General features: G+C 33.8%; 1 protein-coding gene across 1 annotated transcript; it reads right to left on the bottom strand.

The window, feature by feature from the left end:
* Nucleotides 1-2071: 2071 nt before the first annotated feature.
* On the bottom strand, nucleotides 2072-8161 carry LOC134853141 (tripartite motif-containing protein 5-like). The gene is made up of 3 exons (XM_063869092.1): nucleotides 7714-8161; nucleotides 3397-3931; nucleotides 2072-2570 (listed from the first exon to the last, which is right to left on the bottom strand). Exons 1-3 carry the CDS (start codon nucleotides 7939-7941, stop codon nucleotides 2209-2211), a joined length of 1125 nt encoding a protein of 374 aa, XP_063725162.1. The 5' UTR covers nucleotides 7942-8161; the 3' UTR covers nucleotides 2072-2208.
* Between the last annotated feature and the right edge of the window lie 12355 nt (nucleotides 8162-20516).

The following is a 20516-nucleotide window of genomic DNA, read 5'->3' as shown; positions in this document are numbered from 1 at the left end:
AGTATTTCACATAATAATGAAAGGTTTTTCTGTCAATATGGGTAAACAAATGCTTTTTTAACCCACTTCTAAACAAGTCACTTTTTCCATTTTTCCAAATAACGATCTAATGCATTTGCGATCCAAATTGTGGCCCTTGTTTGACGAAATTTCTTGTTTTTGAAAAATGCCATTAGATTTAGCTGCGAACTCATCAATCAAAACGCAATCCTTTTAAGTTTTGACTAGCCAACAATTTCGAAAAGAAATCATTCAAATAGTTAGAAATCAATTCAGTTAAATTAAGTGTGGTGAAAACAAGATGAAAATTTGAAAAAGTCGATTAATTCTTTCTTATTTTTTTGAAAAACATTTAAACTTTCTATTTTAAAACGGAGCTTATGGAATACATGCCAAATCATTCAAGTTCTTGGCACCTATTCAAGCAATTGAAAAGTCTGATCAGTAAACTCCAAAAACCTGTCCAGTGCTTACTTTTTTGATCTATTGTTCAGCTTCATTTTACGTTTTTGCATGATTTTTCCTACTTTTTTCAGTTGAAGAATTTGTGTTTTCATTAACAAAAAATGTAAATTCTTTAGCGAACAATATTACGTGGCCCAACGGTGGATTTTGAGAATTAAAAGCTGATTCCGCAACTTTGCTACATTTTTTTGATTTTCTTTGCTGTTTTGGGTTCGTCAAAAACTAGTTAAAACACTGTACAGCTCTAGACCGCTCCAAAGACAGGCAAATTTTTGGATCAGCAATAATATTTGCAGAACCCGGAACAGTTTGATGAATCCGCAATAATTTGATAAAACATGTGCATAAAAAAATTTCCCTGTTCTGTAACAGCAATTGCACGCGGAAACTGCAAATTGTAAGCGGAAACCTCAAACTTTTAATAAAATCCGCATTTTATTTGCAGAATTCAGTAACAAAAAATGGAACATTCAAATTAAAACTTTTTCTTCGCCACATGGCCACCAGCGTGTTAAATCTCAATTACTACTGGAGTTTTATCCACTACCATTCGATCCAATTTCTGAGAACTTAAATCCAGCCACTTCAGTTTCTGCCAACTCAAACGTCCGATCTCAATTCTTGCCAATTCTTTGACCCCCAAACGCTCATCGCAAAAATTTCAAATTTGAAGAGATAGAAGACAAGAAAGAACAAACCAGAACTGTTCGAATCATTTTGGTAGTCGTAGTAAGGCAACTTAAAACAAACTCTCCACCAATAAATCTCTCACTGGGAAACCTTTCACTCCTAATAAGCCTCTCAGCTCAATAAACTAATTGATTCCACTCTCATCTCATCTAAAATACTTATGATTTGAAATCACTTGAAACATTCGAATTCACACTCATCTCATTTCAAATACAGATGATTTGACATCAATCGCAACCCATTAATCCCAACTGTTGATCTTATTCCATTGTGGGTTGTGCGTTGTATTTCCAGACATTATCAACCCATTAGTCCTATTGATTTTATTTGGTTACTGTATTGCCAAATGATTCCAGAAATTGCAGGGAAATTTATCCCAAAACCAAAAGATACCTTCACCATTTTAGTTAACCAAAGATAAGGATTTGTTTGTGGATTCCGTTGACAAGAGTTAAGTTCTAGCTTTTCCGACTTCGCTAGGTAATAATTCCAGCTCTAGTTTTCAAAGTTTTATATGCAAGAACTGGTTTGATGCAAAAATAAGCAAAAATGCGGATTCCACTTTTTTCGCGGAATCTGACTATATTTGCGAAATCCGCTGATCAACAATTTGAATTCCACTGATCAACAAACACAAATGGTGGGCCTATCCAGTGCAAAGTTTGGCCTCCCGATGAAAATTTGTTATGAATAATTTTGCAGTAAATGTTTTGTTTTTTAAAAGTAGATCACGACATCTGACGAATTTTTTTTCTGACGAAGCAAACTTTTACTCTCCGGTTTATTTGTCGATTTAAACTATCAATTTTTTACTTAAAAAATTCCGCTATAACTTAGATGGGACAAACTTTCATCTTGTCTTTACTCAGTAATTATCTAGCCTTTTTTAAATTGATTTAATATGTATTTCCATATTTTTCATGCTGTTCTGGATATGAAGTATGATGTAAATCTAGTAGATTTTCAATTTCCTAAGTTTTTCAGAAAATAATTTGGTGGACCAACTTTAGTTTGTTCTCGATAATTAGTATCTGTTTGGACGGTAAAGTGAAATCACTGTAGTTTTGGCTGCAGTTCAATTACGCTTGGAAGGCCGTCTTTGTTTTTGTAGAGTGTATGGAAACTCGGAAACACAGTTACTTCACCGTTGCGTAAATTAGTCACAGAAACTTTGTGAATGAACCAAAAACTGCGTCTTCTTTGAAAAGAGGCTTCTAACTCCAATTTAGTAAGTTTGCCAAGTTCAATCGTTTCCAGCCGGAACAAATTACTGCCCTTGTGGCGTATTTGGCCCAATTTTTTCTTAAAAAAGGAACCAATTTCACCATGCAGTGTCACGTCTATAAATACATCACTTGGTACACCCATAGGTAGAGAGCTTACAACTTCCACCTGGTATATAACCTCGACAGGATCTGAAAATCAAAAAATATATAACTCAACAAAAGGACTAAATGGATTCTGTTCTAACATTTTAAGAATACCCAGTCATTACAGCCATTTCCTCTTTTCGGTCAAATCATTTTAAAAAATCAGTCAAATTATTTCAAAAGTTCAGAAATGAACAATTGTTTAAAAGAAGTAGTCTTGCAACGGACTTTGGGATGGAGATGATGACGCTTACTGGTGGGCGCACTTTTTATGCGGTAGCGTAAAAAGACCGTGTCAGTTTTGAGGGCCAGTTTTTAAACTTATCGTCAATTTTTCGAAGCGATGAGCAGAAAAGATAAATCAAACTAGCAGTCAATGCCTTTGAAAAAGCCGACAGACAAAATTTTAAAAAGGAAGCATACTTTATGATGATGCTATGTTGTTTTAATTATCGATTTTTTTGTTTGAAATACCAAGACATTAGGATCAGCAGTGATAGGGTGAATGTATGTCGGCGGCTGATCTTATAGGCCGCGTGTTGCTAGTTGACCCTAGACTTCACTTCAATTAAGCTGATGTAAAAATTGGGCTCGTTTCCACTCCTCTTTGGAATTTCTTTTTTGAAAAACTAATTCAGCAGACACAATGCAATGAAATTTGGCGTGGCGAACCAGTTATTAATTGTGAACAGATTTGCTCTTCTAACTTGTGCGTCGTAACATCGCGCTTTTAGGCATAATAAAAAGCAGAGCAACTACTGAAAATATGAATTTTGAAAGGTAAAGGGAAGTATGATAAGAGCCCAAAGTTTTTATGAGGCTTTGTGATTCTGCTGGATTTCATATTTTTGATTATTATTATCAATCTTACCTTCAGCAGTGGATTGATTCGTTACGTTCAGCGCCTCAATCGAAGACTGTATGTCTTTGTTTACTTCCTCGCACAAATTTGCAAGTGTTTCCATTTTCAGAATTTTCTGCTTGATATTACTGTTTTTTGCTTTGATGTCCTCCAATTCATTTTTTATGTTTTCCTCAAGGTTACGCACTTGTGATAGCGTTGACATATTGTGTATCTGCTGTTTTTCGTTCTTAAGTGAGGTAAATGCCCTCACACTAGCAATCAAATCTTTGTTCAAGTCGTCAATTTCACTTGAAATTTTCAGGATCTGTTTTTGGCCTGTTTCAGAAAGTTCCAAAGCTTTGGATATCTTCTGAGTTGACTGATCCAAAATGTGTTCCAGCAACTCGACGTTATGACCTTTATGATCATTTTTCCAGCAAATTTCGCAGACGCTTACTTTGCACAATCCGCTTTGACAGAAGAATTTCGCTTGGCAACCGTGGGTCGGACAAACTTCACCTCTGAACTTTTCAGTACTAGGTCGTAATGACATATTCCTTGTCTATAAACAAATAAATCAAATTATAATAAGAGATGCAATCTAAACCACTGACAAACATGTTATTCCCGGTGTTCTCTTTCCATCTTAGTAAGGAGCAGGGGTAAATCTAAGGAAACAAGTAGAGGCGAAAGCTCTTGAAAATGCTTTAAACAATAGTGACTTCAAATTTTTTTTTTCACAGTTAGCAAGCATGAAATAATCGTCTTGAGAAAATTTTTTTGCAAGCGCTCTTTCATCGATTAGTCTTACCCGTACCTAGTAAATTTTCTAAAACAGATCTGAAATGATCTTTTTCAGATCTAAATTTCAGATCTGAATTAGGTTGTGAAATGTTTAAATAACGCTTGGATGCTTTAAGGATTGTTTACTTCAGATCTAATTTCAGGTCTGAAATTTTCTTTTTCTTGGTTATTTCAGATCTAAAAAATCAAAGATTCGGACTTAATTTTTGCTATTTTTGATTTTTTTTAGATTCTGCTAGCTACTAGCAGGTACTCAGCAAAATCTCAAGTTGGAGACTGCCGAAGTATGTTTGACCAAGCATGAGATAAGCATTGGAAACGCTAGTTAATCTAGTTTTTTCTGACCGCTAGTTATTCTAAACATAATTGTGTATTGCACAACCATCAAAAAACTCAATTTTTTGCTCGAAATGCACAAATAATAATTTAACAAAGGATTTCTCAGATCTAATTTCAGATCTGAAATTTCGTTATTCAAGGTTGTTTCAGATCTGAAATTTTCTTTTTCAGATCCAAATTTCAGATATGAAATTTGTAAGTTCTTATCTAGATCTGAAATAAAGAATTTCAGAAGTGAAAATCAACTTATGAAAGAAATAAAGAATTTCAGATCTTGCACAGAAAATTCACTGGGAACGGGTAGAGATTGTGCAAAAGCCATAATCATAAATAATACAAACTGTATCGCATATGTAAACGGTCTTTTGTTTTGCAGGCCCGATTATACTTGAATAGGTTTGACATTTAAACACCTAGGTTTCGCCTAATTCGGATGAGGAGTTACAAAAATTTGACCGACTCGATTGCAGCAGAATAGGATTAATAGTGTGATCTTTTCAAAAGAGCTATATTTCGTCAACTTGATTAAGAATGACTATGGTTCAATGTATTTACTGATAAAAAAACTAGATTCCTACACTCCAAAAAATGAACATTTAATTTGTCACGTGTAAAATGATAAACTTGCAAAAATACGTAATGTTCGTTTTTTTTTGAGTGTACAGTATATCAATTTAAGCTCGTGAACTATTTGCTCATACTTTATCGGAACAAAAAATTTTGTAAGAACTGGCGGTATAAAATGTTCCTGAGCCACTGCAAAACAGGGCGTACCTTTAATTATTTTAATCGTAATCTAAAAATCATTTTCAAATCACGTTAATTTTGCGAAAACATTTTGCAAAAAATAATTTGCCTGTTTTGAAATTTAACATACAAAATACATCATAGTGCTTTTTGTTATTTTTATCCGGGAAAAATCTCATGATTAGCACAGACAAAAGAGATATAATCAGATTCGACAAAAACTCAGAATCATTTGGTTCAATATTTTTTGAGAATGAGGAATTGATAACCAAAGGTTCGGCACGGTGTTTTGACATTAAATTAGTAGAAAAATGAGTTTTGTTACCTAGGATATTTCAGCAAAAGGGTTTGCAAAATTAGATCGAAATACATGGTACGTTATCAATTGCCCATAATTGCTTGTATTATTTTATTGAAATTACTATTTTTGTCTTATCTGAGTTATAACGAAATTTTTTCAGCAGATTGCAACAAAAAAACGTCAAAAGCTCAAATCGTCAAAACAAATGAGTTGTTAAAGTTTGCTTCCTAAAAAAGTGTTTGAAAATTTCAGGAAAATTTCTTGAAAATTTTCTTAAATTTTTTTGTTGAAAAATTTTGATTTGCTCATTAAACAAACAAATCTTCTAAATGAAAAAATGATGCTAAAAGCTAAAATCCCCCTCAAGGAAAAAATAAATGAAAAAGTGAGTACTTGGAATGAGCTAAGCATATTTGTTGGTTTGAAAACTATAACAAAAAGCATGTTTTTCTTTCACCTCCGGGATATATTAAAATAAACCTATAGTCTTGTCAAAAAACTCTTTAACTGAACGTGATTTGTTTTGTCTAAATCGACAAAAGTAAACTTTTTTGATAAAAATAACTACACGTTTCTACAAAACTCTTTTGAACGTGCTTTTTTGACAAAAATGTTTTTCTATAATACAAGCTATTATTAGCTATAAGTTATTACACATAGTTTTTATTATAAGTCACGTTTATTTTATTAGCTTTTAATTTATACTGGAAATTCTAATTTTGTTCAATTAAATAGATAATAAAACAGTGATAGCCGGTTACTTTGCAATTAGCAAAAAAAGTTCGCACCATTGTCTTAAAGATAACAGTTTTTTTCCATTTTTTGTCGCTCTTTCTGAATGGTGTAATAAAAATATCTGCATAGTGAATAAAAAAACTAGATTTTAAGCATATTCGAGGGCAATGTAATTTCAGCAAAGTGCAAAACAAATTTTGTAGAAAAAAAGGCTAGAAAAAAATTTAAAAACTTTTCAAAAACTTTTTCCTTGTATTTTGCAATTTTTTATCTACTTTGAATTTTGTGATATCAAAAAGATGCAAAAATATCTAAAAGTATAAGACTCAAACTGAGTAAAACTAAGTTTGTACTGCTTCAATTAAGCTATTGTAATCTTTTAAGCTAATAAATAAAGCTATTGTAAGCCTGCTCGCCCGCTATACTCGCTGACAGTTAGAGTTAAATACAATTTTCAAACCGATTTTTCTCGACACTGTGAAATTTTGGATCTTTTGAATCGTTAAAATTAAAACTGAAAGAATTTTTATATGATATATCACTCAACTTACATCTATGATTTTTTGTGGTAGCTGATGTTGCGTGGAAAACAATAAAAAGAAAAAACTAAAACACCCTAATACAAAATTGCTTGTCATTTTCAATGTTCGGAGCATTAAGTTCGGCTGAACAATGCAAAAATGAACCCGCTACTAACTGAAACCAAACTAACTGCAACGCTTCATACATCGCCGGCTTTAATATGATATATCACTTGACCGCTTCGGATGATTATTTGTGGTACCTGATTTTGTTAGGAAAACATAAAACTAAAATGCAGCCGAATACAAAGTTCCTCCCCATTTTTCAATGTTCAAAACAATTAATGCCCTCAAACAGATTATGTAAACTTTTACGTTTTAAATAAAGCTACTATGAGCTTTTGATCCATTAAAATAAGCTATTGCATGCCTGCTCGCTCGCTTCATTTGCTCAAATTAAGACAAAAAACCAAAAATTTCAAACTGGTGTTTCTCGACTGTAGAAAAAAAATTCGAAATTTTCTAATTTTGTTCAATTTAAGGCCGAATAAATTTTAACAACATAGATCACTCAACTCGTTCCGATGATTTATTGTGATAGCTTATTTTGCTTGGAAAACGAAAAAAAACTAACACACACCTGAATACAAAGTTCCTCTCATTTTTTTATACAAAGTTCAAAGTTCCTCGGTCGGATACAAAGTTCCTCGGTCGGAACAATTAGTTAATTATTTTTATGCATGTAATGAAATTAGACGACGAGCTTCTAGCTATAATGTTAAGTTGGACATCAAGGTTTTGGGCTCTTAAATATCCTCAAAAGTTTGTGGGCAAGATAAAAATCTGTTCACTTGCAGTAAAAGATATATTATATTTCGAAACATCGAATCAACGAACCTCAGCAGCTGACTTCAATCCGTAGTTCACTGTGAACTCACTTTCGTTTCGAAGACTTCGATCAATAGGCTCTCTGCATATTGGGCATTGTCTAACTTCAGACCGAAGAATACCCGATAAGCAGAATCTTGGAGATGAGCAAATCGAATGCCCGCAAAGTAAAATACGGGGATTTATGAAAGCACCGAGACAAACGCTGCACTTCATCTCTGTTCCGCCTTGGGCCATTTTGACGCGAAAATTAATCGGTTTATTAAAGTAAAAATGTTTTGAGCAAGATTTTTTTCACTGTTTTATTTTAAAGTTCATCTATTTTTTCTTTTTGCGAAAATCAAATAATTCAGCATTTGACTTGGTATTTCCTATGACAGCTTAATACATATTAGATGATGCAATGAAAGTAAAACAAATCAGCTGAGTCGAGAAGGCAAACACCGCTCTTCCGATTTGAAATGACAAACTTTGAGTTTAGATCCTATAGAAATTACAACAAAAGCCAAAGTTTAAGGTATTTCTAAAACCAATTTATTGAGAGGGCTAGAAAATTAGACGACAAGCAAAGTAAACGATAAAAAAGAAACTGAATTTAAGAGTCTTTTGCAAGATAGCGCCTAATATTGGAATTGAAACTGAAAGTTCCAACATCAAAAATGGATCGAAATTACTGAAACAGGCAGGGGCGGATTTAGTGGTGTAGAAAATTTGACCAAACAGGGACCAAACCGTGCTTAGGAAGAGCTCAAAAAATCATTTCGGTCGACCTAAGAAAAAGTTCGAAATTTTTTTTGAAAATCCACCCCTCCCTCGAAAATCCTAAATCCGCCCCTGAAAACAGGTGAGATAGTACTATATGAGTAGTCAAAATAAATCAGCTCACTTTCTCTAATTTTTTGCTGTTTCTCCACGAAATGTTCATGACTTTTTCAGGTATGATATCAGATTCGTATTTAGTTGTCATTCATGTCTCATTTTGGGCATATTTCCCAGTTGATTCAATGCTCAGTATATTCGCCGCCATTTCTAAATGATATCAACCCAATTTTGTAAAAAAAAATCATTTTCTTTTTTATCAAAGAGGGGGTATAACTGACAAGACACAAATTTAGACGACGATAACCTGCGTTATGGTTGGTAAACTTGGGGGAATTCACAATATCTCTAGGCCGGTCTTGCTCGCTATTTCACACCGCCGCAATATGTTCCCTTTGGTACTGAGGTCAGCGGGGCAACCGATTCCCAGTACTGTTCACAATCCCAAAAGGGTTGATTTGGTGGTTGGCTGCTCTGTACTGTTCTGTGCTGCTCGCCCCGTGATTCGTGCTCTTCCGACTGTATCTCACCCGTCAATCACTAATCAATCGCAACAACAATTCCAATAAAAAGAATGAATTAAGAAATGATTACAACCAAATACAAAGTAGCCTATATTTGGCTGAAATATAAATTAATCATTCAATTAAAGAAAAGGGTTCGCGATTACTATTATTAAAACCAACTGCCTCCTGCAGTTCAATTAACACCTTACTACTAACTAACGCTCTCCTCGAGAACTTCTTTCAATAGCAATCGTTCAACAACGATTCCGCTATCCTCTAGATAGCCCAACTAACATTCACTAACTAATCTACATTCACAATAACAAGTCTTCCAACTCGTTCTCTAACTAGCTGAGAACCAACTATTCAATTCGCTCGCAATATTTCTTCTCTGACGAGAACCAACTACTCTCAATGGTAGCGCACGACTGTTCTGACTCTTACAGGATCTCCGGTACCCTCCAATTCCTTATCTTTTTTTACACTTAGTTTTAGTTAAATAACGCCATTCCCTATCAGTCCTGATATCCGCCTAATCACTTGTCCGCACATGTTTAAAGACTATATACCTCCCCTGTCAACTCTGGCACGTGCCAACTTCGGTTTCTTTTTTCAATCTTTTCACGCTTATTAGATACCCAGTATGCGGTAGCTGTCACAATTGGACCGAACAAACAAATGTCATACGATTCTAATCAACCAATTCCTGTACTCTGTGAACTTCAGCTCTCGAGTTCAGCTAACCTCCAAATCAAGCTATGTTTACACAGTAATCCTCCCATGGTCTCTTTTTTAAATATCCCGTTAACGTTCCGACCTCCCAAGGGTAGGGGACGGCACTTTTCATGGGTAGCTAACTAATTTCAGGCATCTAAACTTTCTATCTGTACTCTATTTCAATCCCGACCTTCTAGCTATCAGGAGAACGTAGCTCGTCTATTAGGGGTCAAATTAAACCAAAAAGCCAACTCCGGTGAGCCAAGTAAATTTCCCGTCCATTCACACTATTTAGGAAACTTAACCCTCTTGCTATGCCTCTGTTACTACCAATTTCCTCTGGGACTACTTTTCTTTTACCCTGATTGATATTCTATTAATAGCACTTTCGCCAAGCTAAATTGAACCCAATGTTTACCAAGTCCACCTTAAATTAAATCCTCTACTCCAAGGTTGCAATGTAAAAGCTATATCTCTATCAGCTTCTGCTCTAGTTCCCAATATATAACTTTTCTTCCCAATTTTCAGCAAGTTGACCCATTCTCATTTCCAGGGGTTGGGCTGGGAAATACGCCACTTTCCGGTGTTAATCTCGGGGTTTTCCATGCAAATTTGGGGTCAAAAAGCCCAAATGTCAACTTAAGATCACCCAGGGGTCAACCGGGGTCAAGCGTCCATATTTGGTTTTAGAATCCCATGGGGGTCTTAACTACTAAGTTTCATTCATATCCCATCAATAGTTCACAAGTTATCCCATTTCTAAGGTCCATTATCACTTTTCCCGGGAAAAAACTATTAACACCGGAAGGAGTCACCGGAGGGGTTTCAATCACTAGGGGTCCTTTTTCGGGGTCGGTACCTTATATCCATTGTCGCAATAAAATCGGTATGCCCTCGCTCAATATTTTGCGTAAATTGCCTACTTGCAGTCTAAGGGGGTGTTTTTCCAAGTGCTAATAGCTTCCGGTCCAACCGCTGTGTTTGGTTCAAATTATAATACAAGATGTATCTTGCCACTATCTATCATTCCTCCAAATTTCAGCTCCCTGCGATCAATGGAGGCCGAGAAACGACTTCCAGAAGTTAGGGGTGGGTTTGTTTACTTAGGGCATAAAACCGGAAGTGGGGGTCTGAGGGGTCTGGGTTCCCAAACTTAAGCTCCCCTTAACTAGGCCTACAACATATTAAATTTTGAGCCCAACACCGCCGCTAGTTTCCGAGTTCTGATAGGGCCATTAACACTTCCGGGGACCGTTATCACTTGCCCCCAAGGGTCTGAGGGATCCCGTTTTTTGTATGCCCGGGTCAAATCATCTCTAGTATCGCTCCTCTGAATTTCATAGCATTAGCTTTCTTAGTTCCAATTTGGGGGGTGGGGGGTTCGCCGATTTTGTCAAATTTTGATTTCTGGCATAGGAGGGACGATATCTTCGAAGATTGAACTATTTAGAACTTTACCCTTTGTTTGCTCTACTGCTTAACTTAATGACGAATCAATCTTACGCTCAGGTTACTAAAGCATGTAATACAGTAGAATCACCAGTTCTACATGGTTTCATAATAATGGTTTGATCGGTTTTGTCATAATTTACTCTTTTTGCTTTTGTGTAACATTAGTATGAGCAAAAAAAATTTTCGGCCAAATTCTTGTCGTCTAAATGGACAAAGAGTTATCGTCTAGATTCAATTCTTTTAAGATCGTCCAGTTTGCTTGTCGTCTAATCGTCTAATTTTGTAGGCTCTCATTTTGTCAAATACCCAATGCATCATTTTGATACAGCTGACAATGATCATTTAATGGCGTTATTTTGATGTTCTTTAACCTCAAACTAGCTTGAGTTTGAGTTTTAGTCAATTTGAATAACTTTCATTTAAATGGAACATGAAATCGAGTATAAAGTACAAATTTTTAGTTTTTTCTTTTGAATCACTTTCTAACCCGCATTGGAGTTCTATGGATAATAATCAATCATCAGTTTGTCATTTTATAGTCAATATCAATAAAGTTCCAACAAAATTTATTATACTCCATGAAAAAAGGATTACAGTCTTTGTATTTTTTATAACATTATAATCCACTATAATCGATAGAGTGGGGGGCCGTGGGTGGGGTTTCCGGGTGGGGGGGGGGGGGGGTAGGGGGTTAATTGTATCTTGGGGGGGGGGGGGGGGGGTGAACTTTAGTAAACATGGGGGTGGGCGTAGGGATAGAAGTAGCGGTGTTGTTTAAATGCGGGTGTGAGGGGGGAGAGGAAAATGCGGATGAGGGACAAAATGAGGGGGGGGGGTTAATTTGAGTAGGTTAAGATTGCGAGTAGGCCGTGAGTAACGCAGAAAACTTGCAAGCTTTGCAAATGATTTTGCAAAAATCTGTAAAGATTATAATCCGTTATAATTAATTATAATTTATTTTAAATGGACTATAATCCATTATAACTGATCTTAATGGATTGTGTTTTTACAAAAATTATCGATTATAATGACAAAATATTGGATTTCCTTGTCTAAATATGCAACAATAATGGATTATAATGGCATCATTTTAGACAACAATTTTCCATTATAATTGATTATCATCCATGGAACTCCGGTGCGGGAGTTTTATTGTAAAAACTATTTTAGATTACGTGCGTATAGAATACTTATGGAATACGGATCTTGTTAACTATTCCCCCCTATCGTATCTTGTAAAGAATATCCCCCCTATAAAGAAAGAATTGAACGGTTAAGGTTATAAGAACTTTGTACCTTCTAACTATTTCACCCCCCCCCCCCACCTATTGCAATGGGGGGATAGTTAACAAGATCCTGGAATAGTATTTTCGGAATGACCATAATTCCGAAAAAAAACTCACAAAAATTTTCCAAGAAAAAACTTTAATTTTGTTTTTCAATTTATTTCTTCAAAAGTTGTCCTGTAATCAGTTTCAATTTTCTTAGCTTTCACAGAGTACAAGAAACGGCAAGTCGTTGGCCAAAAACTTGTTACGCTACATGATTTTGGAACCTGATCTAAACTACATTTTATGATTGGATAAATTAGATATTTTACCAATGTAAAGTATTTAATATTAACCAATCATGATCCATCTAACTAACAACCCACTTATTTGTAAGTGCTGAAGTTACTTGTAATTTCAGCACCAGAGAGATTTGAATTTAACTTAGAAATTAGTTGGACTCTCCCGAGCACTTCAGCAGCCGCAATAAACCAGTATACCCTAGATCTATTGAGCCTAGCAGAGACTAGTTAAACAACCTGAGACTAGATAGTATAAGAGTAAGATTAGGATCGGTATTAGACTAAGAAGTTGCACGAATCTATCCGGCCGAAAATAAGATAGCGTGACGAGCAGACGGTGTACCCTATCCGAAATTACTCTATGAGTTAACCAACTCGGTCCTAACTCATCTGGTGCGACCATAAGTCTCGAACAAGACCTTAATAGCTTAGAATTAACCAAAATAGATTAGAAATTAGACAAAAACATTTACAAAATGTTATACGACAATAATTTAATCGAAATGTCTCTACGACTCAATAGATCAGAGCCAATATTCCGAACCATAACAGAACTACCCGGAATTGGAAGAAGACCTCGAACCAGAGACGACATACGACAAAGTAGAAACTTGCCATATAGCTATATGATAGTTAAGCAAAAACCAGAACAAACTTTTATATTTAGAATACTACTGGCAATGAATTTAGATTTTCATTTGCAAACATAAACCTTGAAGTTAATCTTCAAAATCATTTCAGGCGCTAAACAAAATTATTAATATACAATAACGATTGATAAAAAGATCTAAGATCGTTTTCCTAAAACTCTGCAGTAATATACAAAACATGTTTGAAAAATATTTATTGAAAAATAAAAAATAAAAATTAGTAGCATGACAATAAATGGTTAGTAATCATAAATCATCCTGTTGTTCCAGCTCCATCACCTAAAACATAACAGCAATCATAAACCCACTAATATCATCAAAACACTAAATCTTTCCTTTACACACATTTAAAAATTTATTAAAACTTAAATTCACTTAATTTTAAAACCAGATCATCAAGGCTTATCCTTGGATCTTAAATCATTTTCTACTTAATTAAATTTCAAATTTGATCATCAAGGCTTATCCTTGGATCAAACAGAACAACTTTGTTCTCCCCCACCCACTTAATTAGTGTCTAACGACCTCAAACGTCGATTCACTACCCAACCCTTTCTAAAGACCCAAGACTAATAGAAATTTTTAAACAAAACTAATCATTCAAATTAGGATAAACAGTGAAGAACTTCGGTTATTCATCCTTCACTTGACCCCCCCTCTTACCAGACCCAGGATAAATCTTAGACTTAGTAAGTTTAAAATAGTATCTAACGAACTACTCGCGTTCTAATTATATCTGAACCTTGTGGATCGATTTACTATTCTCCAACCCTTGAACACAATCACTACCCCTAAGTAAGATTAAGTAAGTTAACACCTTAACTTATACTAGCCACGAGAAAGTAAAAAATCATTCTTCGGAATCGATATACTTTTCTCTCCAACCCTGAACAAATAGACCCAGGTTAAGCTAACCAAAAAATCGTAAGAACTAACAGTTTAGGAAAATAGAAATCATTTAACAACCTTTTGCATCCGTCATCCTAAACCTTATGTCATTTAAGAACCTAGGAAATAAACAAACAATCGTTTTACACAATTGTGAAATAGATAACAAAAAATACGACCTTGTAATCACACCTCATACACAAACAGTTGGATACATTCGAACAAAACGACAAACACTAAAAAGAAAAATAATAACGAAACAAAGACAAATAACACGAAAAAGATTTTCAAAAAATCGAAACGCATTTTCAGAATCAGAAACCAACAGTTTAGACGAACTTTACAAACTAAAAGAATCAATAGATAAAAATTACCCACTTCACGATCAATTATATTTTTCTGACTCAGAAACAACTTCAAATTCATCAAAAAGAGGAAAAAGAAGAATAAAAAAGCAGTATAAACACAAACCAGTACATTTATACAATTGGAATCAACCAATTCGACACATTAATAATTACATATTAACAGTCATCGAACGAAAAAATGAGCTCAACGCACACCCCAGGTGAAGAAAGTCCAGATGATGATGAAATCTTTCCTTTTATAGTAGATGCAACCACTGATAGAGGACAGCATATATTTTGCAAAAATTTACTATTAAATTTATTTGAACCCGGAATCAGTCCATGTAAAACAGAGTTCCCAGATGTAAAAATCAAAAGACAAATCATAGACCACTACTTAAAAGATATATGCAACATAACACAACAGTATGGAATCTACTCCATAGAATTCACCTCACCAAACCATAATAATAGAAAATATACAATTCAAACAGACGATCTTGATTTAGAATTTTCAAAAGTTTTTTCAGAATATATAAAAAGCATCCAATATCATAACTCACAAAGAGCAAACTCCATATTCACCAATGAAGTTTTCGCAATAATATATAGTTATATTTCGATATTAGAAAACGAAATCCCAATAACAAATGTCTCACCGACAGAAACATCTAAACATTTAAGAGTACGACATGAAATCACACTACTCTCTAGTTATTTAAACATCATTAAAGAAAATTTCACGAAAGACGACGTTTCACAACATACAAAACACGATCTACAAAAAATTTTGGCATGGTTCATAATAGATTATTTCACACACAATATTGATTTAATTGCACAAGCAAGAAAAAATTTTAGACCCCAAAACTCGAACGATGATACCGCTATCACAGAACAATCAGATTATGTTTGGGACCCCGAATGGTCTCATCCCGCATTTATAAGCTTCCCACAAACAATCTCAAGTCAAGCAATAAGTACGATATCTTACATAAGAGATTATGTAAAAGTAATACCATTAACCATTGATGCGACACCATTAAACTATAATACATTTTTACCCGATACACAAAATAATAGTTTAAACTCTACAGTTATACACAATGAAAACCTCAATGGAACTAGGAATCTTACTCAACAAGATATCCAGACACCATCACACTTCATAAATGAAGAAATTGTACACACAACAACTACACAACAAAGTATTTCACCAATACGCCCAAATTTAACAACACCAAGAAATACAAATCCTTCACAAACACAGGTAACCTTACAATCAACCGTTAAACCTTCGGTTGCCCCTAAATATTCACATATGGATTACCAAACATACAGACCCATGACAATACCATCAAAAACACGCAAAACATTCACTAGAAACAACTTTGCAGACCATAATTATAATTATACACATCCATCAAAAACATATAACCAACCACAAAGAAATTTTAACCAATATACAAGATCTCGAAATTGGGATAACCCAATGACCCAACCTAATTCAATAAATTTCCAAACAAATCCTCCACAGGATCACAGTGAAAATTACCCATTTTTTCAACAAAATAAAAATAAAAAACAGACATCTTATCAAATGGATTATTTATCCTCAGATGATGATTTCTTACAACCAGATATATTTGCACCAAATACTCAAGAATATCGTAGACAAGGAATACAGAAAACACGTACAAATCATAGAAATTTTTCTCCACAACCAATAGATGCACAACATCAACAACCAATTCAACAACAAAATTTAATTAATACACAATCTTTTCAACCAATTCAACAACAAAATCCAATGACTGCACACTCGTATCAACCATCACAAATGCAAAATGAAATACCACTCCCATATTATCTCCAACAACATGAAATAACAAGAAACCAACTTTCAAATTTTTCTCAAATGCCAAATGCAGCAGAATCATTACAAATGACAATGAATCCATACCTTATGGGTGGATCATCAATAACATCAAACAAACCTTTAATGGTTTTCACAGGAACAGACCCTGAATACTCTGTAGAAGATTATTTAAATGCAGTAACAGCAAACCTGATTTTAAATATTGGACCTGAACCAATTAATACGCCACTACATCAAAATTGGATACATCGACGCACAGCGTTAATACAAACAACCTTAGATGGCGCAGCCCAAAAATGGTTTTCAGTACTACCTCTAGAAATAAAATCAAACTGGAAAAGGTTTACACAGGAATTTTCAAAAATGTTTGACTCCGAAAGAAACAAACAACAACAAAGAGTTTTATGTAATGAAATTCGCAGATTACCAAACGAAACCATCAAGCAAATAGCAGTACGAATCGAAACACTAGTTCGAAAAGCATATTCATTAAATACACATGACTATAAAAACACAAAGATGACAGAAATCTTAATGATGACCTTAACACCACAATTAAGGAAAATAGCAATAAAAAAGAGAGCATCCCATCCTTCTTCAATTCGCGAACCCGATTTAGATTTTCGAAAACTAGTAGACAAATTAGAACAAGCAGAAATCACGATGAAACTAGAAGAAACGGAAAATCTGAAATTACAATACGTTAACAGAATTGAAACGACTCCCACTAATATTAATAATATACAGGAATCAGAGACAGACCTCGTTGAAAAAATCACTGAAATACTCAATATTTATGAAAAGAACCCAAACTTTAAAGGCAAACCATCTTTCAAAAAATGGTGTAATTATTGCCGACGATACGGACATAGTATTTCCGAATGTAGACAAAAACAGCAAGACAATCAAAATAAACCTTAAAAATATAAAGAACCAAATAAATCATTCTATCAATACATGAAAAAAGATCAAAATCTACCGAACAAAACAGTCTACAGCAACAACAGTTCAGGAAAACCACTCCCGAACAATACAAATTATACAAGAAATCAATCACCATATAACTCAAGTTATAGAGGAAGATCACCAGAACGAAGAAACACGAATAATTCATCACAAAATCACTACAATAGACCAAATAGTCGAAATAACTACTCCAGATCAAATTCAAATACACAACGATTTGTTTCTAGATCTAATTCCCAATCAAGAAATAACTACTATCCAAACAACCAATCACGAAATTCATCATACAATAGGAATAGAAACTACTCCTATAATCGAAATAGAAGTTATTCAAACAACCGAAACCAGAATTACCCGAACAATCAATCAAGGAATAACTCATATAATAGATCGAACTATAACAGACCAAACAACAATTATCAAAATAGATCGCGAAATAATTCACAAAATCGACACTCAAGTTATAATAATCGTTATAGAAATTATTCCCAATCACCACACCGGAATAATAATAACTATAATAATTCTAATAATCGCCACAGAAGTAGTACACCTAAACATCAAAGACAAATCAATCAAGTACAATCTAATCCAGAAACAACATCAGACCCTCCAGGTATTGATGACACAGTAACTGATACGTTACAACTCAATCAAATAAACTGTACATCATCAGATTCAGAAAGTGATACTGAAAACACTCTTTCTATCAATATGATAAAAGTCGAAAATGACTATGAATCTGTCATATATGAACAACCCTTTTCATCACACATATATGAAAATCAATCAGAATTTCTTCAAAATTATTACACTACACCCATAAATTCCACACCAACGACGCAAGAAACAAATGAGATTAACACTACAAATCAAACCAATAAAAATACCAAAACAAAATGCTTGAATACAAACCACATTTATCAAAATATACAAAAAGAACAACCCAAAGAAAAAATTTGGACAATACCATTTCTCTTAGAAAGCCCAAGAAATAAAGAATTTCAACCACCAGACCTTGAAATAGATTTTTTAATTGATTCAGGAGCAGAATCAAACATAATAAACATCCCCACATGGAATGAAATAAAAACTTTACACCCAAAGCTAACACCTCTTGAAACCTCCAGTAAATTAGCAACAGCACAAGGATCAACATTGATAAACTACGGAAAAATCCAATTATTTCTCCTCCCCACCAGAACAATGGAACAAAGCAAAATTTTAAATAAGCCATTTAAACAAATATTCCATATCACTGACATTAAATATAATATCATTGGAATACCATTTATTTCGAAGTATATACCAACAACTAACATACTAAATAGTAAAATATTAATCAAAGATAAATATACAAAAACAAAAGAAACATCCTTAACATTTTTTCAAAGATTAAATAAACAACCACCATTCTTTTCAAAATTCTACCCGATATTTAACCAACAAAGAAAACACCTAAAACCACTATCAGGAAATATCTATAATTTTTCAATCAAACAAGTTCACCAATATGATAAAGAACAAAACAAACAAAAATTTTATATGTCAGAATTTGAATTCAAACCTATTCACAAATTTTTCAAAATCACAATCTCATCCATAAAATATTTGAAAAATTCGAATTCCGATATCATTTCCTTACATGTCTATAACAACACACCTTACCAAGTAACATTACCTTTAGGACTTTTAGGATATTGTGAAACCAACGCTACAATATCACCAATACACGAAAAAGCCTATCGCGTAAATAATATACTCCAATTACTAGATATTTGCCAATCTACAATTCTTAATGAAGAATTATCTATAAATAATATAATAAGTAACGAAAACAGAAATACGGATTATTTCACAAAAACTCCATATTTCAAACCTACATTCAACATAAGTAACTACACAGAGGACCAACAAAAATTTTTAACAATGTTTAATTTCCAACATTCACAAATAACACAAGACGAATTCGAAAAATTAGCCAAACAGCTAATTAAATATTCATCAGTCTATGCAACATCAAAATTCGATGTTGGAAAAATCAGTTCATCACTACATCTCCCGTTAAAACCAGACGCAGTTTTCAAAAAACAGAGAGCAATAAAGTATCAATTCACTTACATGATAAAGTGAACAGATTACTCGATATTTTAGAACAATACAACATTATATCACCAGTTAATAAAGAAGAACAACCAAAAGGGAACACATTCATCAACCCCGTTATCATTCTAGCTAAAGGAGAATCATTAAAAATCGTTCTCGATGCTAGATACCTCAATTCACTTATAGATGAATCAAAATGTAATTGGCCCATTGAACCAATACAAGTTATTTTAACAAAAATAAACGGCAAATACTTTACAACCGCCGATATGAATAGTGCATACAATCAAATGCCACTAGATGAACAATCACGACGTTTAACACAATTTGTTATCGGAAACCAACAATATGAATTCAACCGCTTATTCTATGGAATATCCATAGGACCAGCAGCATTTTCAGCTTTTATGAGCAAAATTTTTAGACCACTAATACTCAAGAAAAACGCAATCACCTATTTAGACGATGTTTTTATGCAATCACAAACAAAAGACGAGATGTTCAATGTTTTAGAAAAATATCACCAAATACTTCAGAACGAAAATCTGAAGGCCGCCCCCGATAAATCACACTTCTTTTTGACAAGAGTTAAATTCTTAGGACATAATATAGAAAGAAAAACAATCACTCCATTGAAATCACGCATTGACGCTATTCAAAAACTTCAACCACCAACAAATAAAAAGAAAATCCAAGAATTTCTTGGAATGTTAAACTTTTTAAGTAAATATGTTTATAAAATGCAATTATATCTACGACCATTTTATAACATCCTTAGACAACAAAATAATTTTGAATGGAACACAGAACATCAAACACGATTTGAAGAAATAAAGAAACTTTTAGCTGAACAAATTTCAAACACAATTCCAGATTCAAATCAACCATTTTATGCAATGTGCGATGCTTCGA

This window comes from Symsagittifera roscoffensis, chromosome 8, assembly GCF_963678635.1.
Source record: "Symsagittifera roscoffensis chromosome 8, txSymRosc1.1, whole genome shotgun sequence".
In the NCBI taxonomy this organism is placed as follows: Eukaryota; Metazoa; Xenacoelomorpha; order Acoela; family Convolutidae; genus Symsagittifera; species Symsagittifera roscoffensis.
This window is presented reverse-complemented; position numbering and strand designations above follow the sequence as displayed.